We start from the raw sequence: 11617 nt of genomic DNA, 5'->3' as shown, positions 1-11617 counted from the left end.
TTCAGGGGGAGTAATATCCCAAGTTATAACCCGTTGGTGATCTTTAGATCACTCATATTGTACTCTTTTTCCCTTTATGAGTTTTCCATGATGGTTTCTCATATAAGGTTTTTAACGAGACAATATAAATACAAGTGCGGATATATGCCATATTGGTTTCTCCTTATATTTTTCCTACTGGTTGTAAAGGAGTTTTTGATGGCATATATATTATAAGGTTTTTCCTCAATTTTTCCCACACAGTTTTTGGAGGATTTTTTCAGTTTGCAATACACAGATGACGAATTGATCAAGGGGGAGTGTTGAGGAGTAAAACATGTGACCAATTGTATGGGAGGGATGCCTCCCAGGAGGTGTCTATTAGGAAAAAGGTGTCTCCCCAACACACCCCTTCATTATGTACTCCCTCCGTTCCTTTATATAAGGTGTATTTTTTTCGGCGACCAAAGAATTGAGGATGAAAATACCCTTGACTAATTCATTGATTAGTGGGAAGTAAATCAATTAGAAAGGAAACGAAGAGATCCAGACAATCAGGACATAGATACTTTTCTTGTTTTCCTATAAGGAGAGATACACACAATCGGGACAGAGATACTTTCCTTTTTTCTATAGGGCTGAGAAGGGAATTATGAGGAATTGAAAGAAAGGCATCTTACATTGTGGAATTTTATCAAAAAACAAATACACCTTATACATAAAAAGAAATGGAGGGAGTATATAAGTGGGTCTCCCACATTGCAATGAAACCAGCAAATCCTTTGGAGTCTTCATTTGTCTCCTTTAGAGCATCTAAAACATGCGCGCTATCTTAGCCGCGCGTTGGAAAAAACTGCTTTTTTGCATGCGCGGAGCCGAAACGGGTGCTCCAGCAGTCGCGCAATAATCGCGCGCACGGTATAATGGGTTCAACGCGCGAAGGAAAAAGACATCGCATGTCGCTTATTTTGTGCGCCCCTCCCGCGCGCTGGACAGTCGAGCGTCCGCGACCAACTACCGCCAACCTCTCTGGCCACCCCGCCTTCGCCCCACCCCGCACCGTCGCCGGCGAAATTCGACAGAGGGCCGCCCCCACATCCCCCAACCCCTTACTACACCCGTGACCCCTCCGGCGCTGCCGGCGCCGCCGCAAACCCTAGCGTAGGGTTGAGCTTCGGCTTCGCCACCGACGGTCCTCCTCCAAGCACCGGTCTCACACGCGGCCTTTTCATGGCGCCACGGACAACCTCGCAGGGTGACGTCGTGCCAACCCCGTCGTGAAGCCACAGGCCCCCGTCTCCAAGCGACCGAATGCGGCAGCGACGACCACGGGGAAGGTGTCCGGGAAGAAGAACAAGGCGGATGGCTCTTCTAGGCGGCCGAAGAAGAAGCTTGTAGGGTGTCCGGCCGTGCCTCCGCCAACTGAAGCGCCGGAGAGCTCGCAATTTGTTGCGCCGGCGGCTGATGCGCACAAGGTGCTTGATGAAATGCCCGCAAGGTATAATTTCGCCCCCTTTTTCTGTTGGTGTTTTTTACATAAATGTATACATATGGATAGCTTAGTTTTCTTCTACATATTTTGTAGTTTCAATGATGACACCTATATGTCAACTATGGGTGTTGGCTCCAACAATTCTCATTGGTCTCAAACCAATGTAGTGCATGAAGATGATCATGAGTTTGAGGTGGAGGAGGATGGTGAGGATATCGTCGATGCATCAAAAGGAAGAGCGGGCAACTACACCATGGACGAAGACATCTTGCTATGCAATACATGGTTGCATGTGTCTATGGATGCAAACGTTGGAGGGGACCAAAGTAGAGATACATATTGGGTCCGGATGAAGGAGCACTTTGATATACACAACAAGAGTGGAATTGACCGCACCGATAAATCTCCTCGCTCCCGGTGGTCAACAATCAACAAAGATTGTCAAAGGTGTGGGCGATGACACTTAAGGCGGTTGACACGATAAACCCAAGTGGCACTAGTGATAGAGATAGGGTAAGTGTCATTTCTTTATGTTCCTTCCATGTTCATGCTTCTTCTTTGGTGTTTCAAGTGCTAACTTGTTCTTTTGTTTGTAGCTCACTATTAGACAAAACTTATTTAAGGAGAAGAGAACAAGACCAAGAAAGGGAAGGTCAAGAAAGGGAGACCATTTGTGTTGCCTCATTGCTACAATGTGTTGAAGGATGAAGAGAAATGGAAGCCCCGTGATGACCAAGAGGAGAGCAAGAAAAGCAAGGCAACTATTGATTTGGATGAGGAGGAGGAGGCATCAAGTAATTGTGGCAAGAGAATCCCTACACCAAGATCCGTAGCCTACTCCAAGCCAAAGAGACCAAATGTATGCAAGAAAGAAGAAGAAGAAGAAGAAGAAGAAGAAGAAGAAGAAGAAGAAGAGAGGAGATGATGATTTAAAGAATGTCATGGAAGCTATTGTGAAGGCATGAAAGGAAGCAAACAAGGTGAGGATGATGGCAAGGAGCCAAGATGCGGCGGCCGAGGAGAGGAAGGTGGCATTGTAGGAGAAGAAATTGGCCATGGAGGAGCGAGCAAGATTATTGGAATGGGAGAAGTACTCATTCTTCATGGACACATCGACCCTCGATGATAGGCAAAAGGAGTACTTCAATCTTTGCCGTGATGAAGTCTTGGTCCAATAAAGAGCCAATGCCATGGGAGGCATGGGAGCTACCTTGGGAGGCTTTAGAGGCATGGGAGCTACCATGGGAGGCTTGGGAACATCTACGGGAGGCATGGGTGGCTTCAGAGCTACCATGGACGGCATGGGAGGCATGGGTGGCTTCAGAGCTCTCATGGGAGCCATGGGAGGCATGAGTTTTGGGTCTCTCATGGGAGGCATGAGAGCACCTCCGGGTAACATGGGTTGCTTCGGAGCTACCATGGGAGGCATGAGAAGCATGAGTTTTGTGTCTCTCATGGGGGGCATGGGAGCACCTTTGGGTGACATGGGTGGACGCATGGCTTCCGGTGTGCCTCACATACCTTAGTATGATGCCGTTGAAGATCTTGCGAACACCATCCAAGCTCCCGATGATGATGTGGCGCTTGAAAATGAAGAGGAGGAGGAAGAATCGTCATCGGATGAGGAGGAAGAAGAGGAGGAGGATGATGATGTGGCATGATTGTTGATGTGCCATTTGTTTGTGTGAACTTTTATTTGTCATGAACTTGGTTAGATGATTTTTGAAGTATGCCGTGCAATTAAATTATGCTATGTTGCTCCAACTCTTATTTTGCACATTTGTTTAATATTTGATACATCATCATATTGTCAAATGGACATGTAAAATCATATTTGCAATCGCCGACTGCTCGCGTGCTGGAAATTTAACGTGTCTGCTGGAGCTGCTCGAGCGCGCCATATTTTGCAGCGGCCGCTGGAGCCAGCTACCTATTGCACGTAAAAAAGACTATTTTGACACTGTAAAAAAATTAGCATGCTGCACGGTAAAAATGCGATGGGCAAACCATGGAAATTGAACCCGCGCCTATTGGAATGGGAAACGTTGTGTGCCGGCTGACCGGCCGAAGCTTCGGTCGGTCGCTCGCGCACCAATCAATCCCGCAGCCCTACGCTAATACGTCTCCCGATCCATGCTTTGGGTTGTTGGGTTTTTCTCCTCGGCCCATCACGTGCCCTTGGCCCATCAAGACTGCTGTTTTCTTTCCTCATCATCTCCAATGCGTCGTCCTCTACTTTCCTGTTATCTTCTTACCTGCATGAGGAGTGCACCCCATATGTCGCCTCCAAGCTCCATCTCCACCACAGCTTGCGAAGCTCCGACGTGGAGGCGGGGAAAGGAGCTGCAACCCGCAGCTCTACGAAGTTGCATCCACGGAATTGCCACCGGTGAGCTATGACCGTGGTGGCCGCATGCTGGAACGAGTGTCTCAGCGTGCTAGAACCAGCGACAAGTTTTGCTACATGCATTCATGGCAGAGCTACGATCCACGATGGCGTAGATGGTTTTTTGCTGCAACCGGCGTCAGTTTTTGCTACAACCGGCGAGAAAATTTCTTACATCCATTCATGGCAGAGATGCGACCGGGGACGGCGGCGATGATGATTTTTGTTGCAACCGTCATTGTTTTTTGCTACTACCGGCGAGGTTTTTTGCTACATACATTCATGGTAGAGATGCAACTCGGGACGACAGCAACGACGATTTTTGCTACAACCGTAGTTGTTTTTGCTATGATCGGCGATGTTTTTGCTACATCCATTAAATGACTTTGACTGGTTGCTGCCGTTCGTGCAACCCCGTGCAGCGAGCATCGACGGTGAGGGTGGCGGCTGCGCACCGAGCTGTCGTAACCAAGATACTTTGGTTTGCGGTAAGTGTTTGGTGATTCCGTAGTTCCTCGTGCTGGAATCTGCTTCAAAGATATTCTCCACGAGGATTTTTTTAGTGTTGGAATTTTTTAATTTTAATATTTTTGTTGCAAACAACTTATGAATATACTCCAAAGAAATTTCTGATGGAGATTTTTAAATGATTGGAATCATTATTGTTTCGTGATGGAATGCTACGTGGGTGCTTTTTAGTTGTAAAAATATAGAAAATATACTGGAAACATATGCCAATTTTGCTCCGTATTTTTTTGATTTTTTGTGTGCTTTTTTGCTGTAATCCTACATATGCGTTTTTTCGTTCTAAAAGTACTGAAATTTATGCTACAATGCTACATAAAACTACTTTTCCTTTGATTTTGTATTCTTCGGTTTTGTTATAAAGTATTGCTGCAATGATACATACTGACACACTTTTAATAACAAAGCACCGAGTCACAGACTTCCAGTGTAGATAGCAGTGAGAAGTTGTAGCTCCATTTGGATGGGCTCCACGCACGTGGCCATATGCAGCATCCACGGCATGGTGCTGATGTGTGTGGGGCAGGCGACGTGACTTCCGAACGTATAGGTGGACAGAGTGTACCGGAGCAAAGAAAGAAATAACTTGCGCAGCTTTTATCCCACCAGTTTAATTAGACGGGATTAGAAAAACCGTACGTGCTCGGTGCGACCGGCCGAAATTTGGGCCGGCCCACCAGCGCCTATCACTGGCCTATTGGAATGCTCTTACATCCGCTCTACAACAACCGCCTCACCCCTCCCCGTTGCCACAGCTGGGCCCCACGGGGTGATACATTCTCACCCGTCTCCCTTCGAGAACAGCATAGAAGGGGTGTTCCGCTGAAGAAAAGCGCCGTGGCTACAGTAGTACGCGACGCCCTCACCATCTTCTCCCGCAAGCCAGCCAGCCAGCCAACCCACTCACTTTTCCCCTCCCGTCTCTCCGCCGCCACTTCCGCCATGTCCGCGCCGGCGCCTGCCTCGTCGGACTGGACCACGGAGGAGGGGCAGTGGGTACTCCTCGTGTGCATGCCGCACGTGGTCTCCGACACGGTGCTCCCGCCGGGCACCGATCTCTCCATCGAGCGCGAGCGCCCGCCTCGCCCCTTCCGCCTTACCGTGCCCCGCCGCGTCGCCCCCGACCCCAAGGACATCTACAACCACCCGTACGTCTCGTCGGTCGGGTATTTCGGTCGCTTCGTGCTCTACGCCACCCACGGCACGCAGACTCAGCCGCCGCCGCCGGTCTTCGTCGACGATTTCGACACCGGTCCGGAGGCGCGGCTCGACCACAAGGACTTCCCCAGAGTATTGTTCCTCTGCGACCTCAACACCCGCTCGGTCACCCGCCTCCCGCAGCCCGAGCGCCCCATCTTCCGCCCAGACCCAGGCAGGGTCGGCCTACTCGCCACCAGTGCGACGAACTCTATCATCCTGCACCTAGAGCATTTGCTCGGCACCAACCAGGCCACTCTCCTCTGCTACATCTCCGACCACGGCCGTTGGACCGTCCAGGATCTCTACTGCCCTCCAGGCGCACCAGGCCAGCGGGAGTGGAGGGGAGGGAACGGCGTCATCAAGTTCATGGATCTCATGCTTTGGGTTGATCTGGCGTGCGGCATCCTCGCCCTCGACACCAACGGCCTCCTCCTGCAACGCCAGCCGGAACTGCGGTATGTGCCGCTCCCTGATGAATGCCAGAGTCCAGGCAACATTGGTCTAGCACGAGAGCGATGCCTTGGTGTGAGCGAAGGGTTGGTCCGATTCCTTGAGATCTCAAATTATGAGAGGATTAGGTTGTGGACACTTGTTGACATAGGCACAGGGGGCTGGACTCTTGATCATCAGCTTGACCTCGAGAACCTCCGGGACGAGGATGGTTTCAAGGCCATGGGCCTGGAACTGCCTAATGAGTGGCCCGCTGTCGCATTTATCCACCCTGAGCATGCCACCATGGCATACTTCTTTCAGGAGTCTCGACTATTCCATGTTGACATGAGCACCGGCAAGTTTATGGATGGCCAGTACTTCATGATGGACAACCCGCCGGCTGATTACCACTCTTCCAGATTTGTTCGCCCTTGGAAGCTTCCACAGCAACTCTTCTCAGGTAATCCTCTCATCACATTCTTCAGGTTAGATGTTCAGCCCTAGCTTGTAGTAGTGTTCAGTTGCTATATGGATAATGTACATGCTGCTTCAACTGCATTGCTCTGCTCTTATTGAAATTATGTTGCTGTCTTGCATTTGGAAGATCATTTTGTCGTGCCCAGCCAGTTGCCCACATCTCATATTGTCAGGCATACTAGACCCATCAGAACAAGATATTTCGTTGAGCCTTAGCAGTGTGATATTATTTGTTGGTGTGATACATTAGCTGGCAATGTGATCTTATTTGTTGGTGTGATATATTAGCAGCCTACAAGAATAGGAGACTAACTAATTGAAATTCATTTACATATCTCTGCACAAGCATGTTAAGTGGCTAAATGCAACGGGTATTTTTTTTTTAAGAAAATGCATGGATTTTTCTTAGCTTCTTAGGTTAGCTATTCAATAATCAGCTATAACTGACATAGTTGATAGTTCATGCACTAGTAAGAGATGAGGGCTTGTGGTTAATGACTATACATCTGAAATCTCTATCTTGTGCTTCAGCAAGGCCTTAGAGGCTGCATTTGTCTTGGCTCGACGTCACGAAGAGAAGCACATGTTGGAAATATTACGTCGGTTGGTTGTATGTTTTGTACAATGTTGTATGCCTTGATGGTATAATAACTAGCATGTGCATAGTCTGATGTTGATGCTTAACAGAGGATAGGACTGATAACTACTCGTAGTAAAATGCATGAAATTGCGGCGCTTAATTGTCTCTTCTTTTTTTGCGGGGTGATGCTTAATTGTTACATGTATGTAAGATCTTAGTTGTACCAAGTAGCGTCGGAACTAGACAGTCAACTACTTTTTCCCACGTATAACTCTGTTCTGTTTGCATCTACTTCCCGTTGCTAGAAAGATATGAATGATCTACAACAGATATCTCAGTTAGTTAGTGCCATCAAAATTTCCCCATATGATTGATCGGCAATATCTAGATATCTGATGGCTTGTGTGTTTTGACTAATGTTCTTGTCTGTCAACTTTTAAAGGGATAGTTAATTTGTCTAATGGTCCGATTCGGAGAGCAAAAGACAAAACACCACCTGGTGGTTACCCACTGGAGGGACTTACCAGGCAGACATTCGTAGGATGAATTGGAGGAACATGAAGCAGCAAGTGTTATGGCTAACTGTCTCCTAGGTGAGATCGATTTCTCATATTGATCTGTTACGGTTTCTTGCTCTAGCTTCCAACCTCACACAGCTTTAGTGGTACTAACTTTTTGTTATGCCCGAATTTCCTTTGATGCAGGTGGATTTATTATTGAATTCCGGTTGTGGAGTGGTCTCATGGGATGATATGGTCTGTTCTGGTGGCATGCGTGTGCTGGCAATCGTGGAGTTCTGCGCTCAAAATCAAACTATGTTGCTGTCGTTTTTTTGGTCCTGTCAGACAGTGATAGCATGTTGAAACAGTATCGTCGCAATGTCGCATAGTTTCTATTCCTCCTCGAACGGAACGCTGATTCTCAGAGTAGTTTTGTCTTGGTTGATAGTGATGCTTCCAGACTTTTAAGTGATCACCTGAATCTGCTGGAGTGATATGAATCTCTCCACTGAATTATTGCTTCTTCATTTCCCCTCTCATTGTAGTTTAATCGTGGGGTTGAACCCTGGCCGGATGCTACTTGTTGCTCTTGAGTTTTTTTCTCGTATCGGAGGACAACAGGGAGAGCCTGTTGCTTGGCATCGAGCTTTATTACCCGAGGAAGGGAATGCAACATAGGCATATAGGTTGTCCCCGGCGCCGGAAATTAGTTCTTTTACTGTTACTTTAATGACTGTGATGTTTCAATAATCCTCGTGCGCACGTCGCGGATGCGTCCGCCTTACACATCGGCTGTTCTGTCTCATTTTTAGACTTTCCACCATCAAACGATGTCTTTGGTCGATTGGCTGATCTGATGTTCCCCATGGAGGCTTTGCACTCTGACGAACTGTCTGTTGCTCTGGAGTTTCTTTTTTAGATGTGTTGTCCTGGAGGGTTTGCGTTTCAGAATTTCTTTTGGAGGGAGACGAAAGGGTGAAACATGCGCCTTGGCGGGAACTTTTTTTGAGGGGATGGCGGGAACTCCTGTCCCACGTGGGATAGTGAGCAAACGCTCGTTGGGCTGCCGCCCATTATGCCTCGGTGCGTTTTGCCGGCGTTTCTTTTTTTTTCTTTTTTTTTCGGGGTGAAAAGGGATTTCATTACTCAAGGTGGAGAGATATCCTCCAAACAAAGTTGAGGTACATTAGCAGGGCCCGATCGAGGCCAAACTGCTGTCCTAGCTTCTACACGACCAAATAAGGCTAGTCTATGACCGACAACATTTTGATGCCTGCTTACATGAGTAATGGAACACTCCCTTTCGCCAAGAAACTCTTTAACTTCCTTGATTATCATCGCGTTCTGCGATCTGTCCTCCGTATGCGCACGGATGGATTCAACAACAATGAGACAATCCATCTCCACATCTACTGGAAGCTGGGACCACTGCAGAGCAAAATGAAGGCCCTCCAAACAAGCTAGAAGTTCAGCCTGAAGTGGACTCGCACAGTTTTGTAGACGCCTACAGGCCGAGAAGATGATGTCCCCCTTACTATCACGTAGCACCATGCCTGCTCCCGCCTCGCCCGATTCCTGACAAAAGGACCCATCCACATTAAGCTTTACTCTCTCTGAGTCCGGCGGCTGCCACTGAGGCCTTGGTTTGGAATCAATCCCAGCATGCGATGACATCTTCTGTGGTCCTCCCCACAGTGGCATCTTGCCTTTAGACAGATCATCGTTTGGACAATGCTTGATGGCCAGAATGGATCCCTCGTAGCTGAGAAGGAAGCGCGTCGAGGCATCGGTCGGCGGAGGTTTTTTGTCATGGACGATCTCATTCCTGACGTACCAGATACGCCAAAGAACCATAAGCATCCGCATCCGATCATCCTCATTCATGTCAGCCAACACGTCGAAGATCCATTCCTTCCCTGTCGGCCGGACAACAGAAGGGTCTGGCAGCCTCCAGAAGTTGCACATATTACGCCATAGCTCCACGGCCCGAGGGCATCTACAGATCACATGGTATGTGTCCTCTCACTCTATTCCACAGAGTGGACAAACATCTGTGATTTCCAAGTTCCTCACCTTTTTGTTAGCCCATCGCCAGAGAGTTGGATGCCAGCTTCCACGCGAAAATACGCACCTTCGGAGAAGCCGGGCACTTCCAAATGAATGCCCAAGCGGCGCGCCGCCCGTCCGGGGCCCTGCTAGCAGCTGCCGAGGATGGTAGGAGTCGCTCTTCCAAGCCCATGCGGTAAGCACTCTTGACGGAGAAAGAGCCATTCCGCTCGGCCGCCCATGCGATGCAGTCCTCTTGCCGTGGGGGGGGGGCCTTAATCTTGAGGGTTTCCATGACATCTAGGTGCATAAAATGTTGGTTCAACAACGCCACCTTCCCGTTGCCATATTCGTCCATAAGCTGACTCACCCGCCGCAGCCGGCACCGGCCCTAGACAGAGATTGGTCCACGAGCCAATGGGTGAGGGATCCACTGATCTCTCCAAATGCGTACCGAAGTCCCATCACCAATACGCCAGATTAGGCCTTTCTTGAGGAGCTCAAGTCCATGCACAATGGATTGCCACGTTGTTGAAGCATTGCCTGAGAAGACGGTGTCTTCCAGTCGTCCTTCTGGGTAGTACCTTGCCTTAAGCACATGCGTGCACAAACTGTTGGGATTAGAGATAAGGCACCAAGCTTGCCTTGCGAGCAAAGCTTAGTTGAATAAGCGGAAGTCGCGAAAGCCGAGCCCTCCTTTCTCCTTTGGTTTGATCATACTATCCCAAGCTCTCCAATGTGTCTTCCTCTTTCCTTGCTTCGATCCCCACCAGTAGTTCCTGACCATCCTGGTAAGATCATCGCAGACACTCCGGGGCAGGCAGAACACCCCCATGAGATAGGTAGGCAAGGACTGAGCGACTGCTTTAATCAAAATTTCTTTACCTCCCTGCGACGCACAGTCCCCTCAAGCCAAAATTCTTTTCGTGAGTTGCTCCTGGAGACTTTGGAATCGGCCTTTAGATATGCGACCAGTTGGGGTTGGGAGCCCCAGATATCGTTCCTCAAAATTCAGGTTCTAAACCTCCAAAACTTGTGCTGCTGAAGTTTGGTCAGCCGGTCGACACCTCTTTCCAAAGAGAATAGAACATTTCTCCGGGTTGATGAATTGTCCAGTGCCTCTCTCGTACGTAGCAAGGACGTCCCGGACTGCCGTTGCCTCAGCAGCCGTCGCACGAAAGAAAAGGAGTGTGTCGTCCGCAAAGAGCAAATGTTAGATGCCCGGCGCCCTCGGGCATACCCGCAGGGGGGCGATCAAGCCCTGCTATACTTTACGTTTAAGTAGTGCGTCAAGCCCATCCGCCACAAACAAAAAGAGGAAAGGTGAAAGCGGGTCTCCCTACCGTAGCCCACGCGACGGGACGAACGAATCTGAGTTGGCTCCATTCACTTTGACAGAGTATATCACCGAGGTTATGCAAAGCATAATCCATTGCACCCATCGGTGATCAAAGCCAAGCTGTTGCATCATCCGCCTTCACTAAAAGAAAAGACACATCCGTGACATTTTGGGCCGAACGAATTTTTTTCCTGTTATACATATGACACTTCTATGACGATAATTGTGACAAAACCCGGTATCATCATAGATGTGGTGGGCTCCTACTTCTATGACAAAAAATCATGACAGAAAATGGGCTTTTCATCCTGGGCGGGCCGGAGACGCAGCTGCATGTCATTATTTGGGCCGTCCATGACGGAAAAAACCGTGGTAGAAGCGAGGGGGAGGAAAATTTCGGGGAGTTCCCAGTTACGGTGGGAGGTTGGGGGCCGAGCGATGCGCGTTTCTCTCGTACACGTACGTGCGTGTGTGCGAGGCGTTGGCTCTAACTGAACCCGAGCGAGGCGTTGGGCTCTAACTGAACCCGAGCGATTGCACTGCAGGCTACGCGTTATTGAACCCGAGCGATCGATCGATGGCTGTTAACTGAACCCGATCGAGCGATTCCTTCGCTACTGCTGCTAAATGAAGCCGGTCGATTGGATGAACAGTGAGCATT

General features: G+C 49.0%; 1 protein-coding gene across 2 annotated transcripts; it reads left to right on the top strand.

Moving 5' to 3' along the window:
* Positions 1–5213: 5213 nt before the first annotated feature.
* Positions 5214–8098, top strand: LOC119275667. Of its 2 annotated transcripts, XM_037556558.1 has the most exons (3): positions 5214–6474; positions 7514–7664; positions 7776–8098. In XM_037556558.1, the coding sequence occupies exons 1-2, from the start codon at positions 5325–5327 to the stop codon at positions 7615–7617; spliced, it is 1254 nt and encodes a 417-aa protein (XP_037412455.1). In that variant the 5' UTR covers positions 5214–5324; the 3' UTR covers positions 7618–7664; positions 7776–8098. The 2 variants fall into 2 exon arrangements, with proteins under 2 accessions (XP_037412455.1, XP_037412456.1); XM_037556559.1 differs by lacking the exons at positions 7514–7664; positions 7776–8098 and adding an exon at positions 7023–7416.
* The last annotated feature ends 3519 nt before the right edge of the window (positions 8099–11617 follow it).

This window comes from Triticum dicoccoides, chromosome 3B (genome assembly GCF_002162155.2).
Source record: "Triticum dicoccoides isolate Atlit2015 ecotype Zavitan chromosome 3B, WEW_v2.0, whole genome shotgun sequence".
In the NCBI taxonomy this organism is placed as follows: domain Eukaryota; kingdom Viridiplantae; phylum Streptophyta; class Magnoliopsida; order Poales; family Poaceae; genus Triticum; species Triticum dicoccoides.
This window is presented reverse-complemented; position numbering and strand designations above follow the sequence as displayed.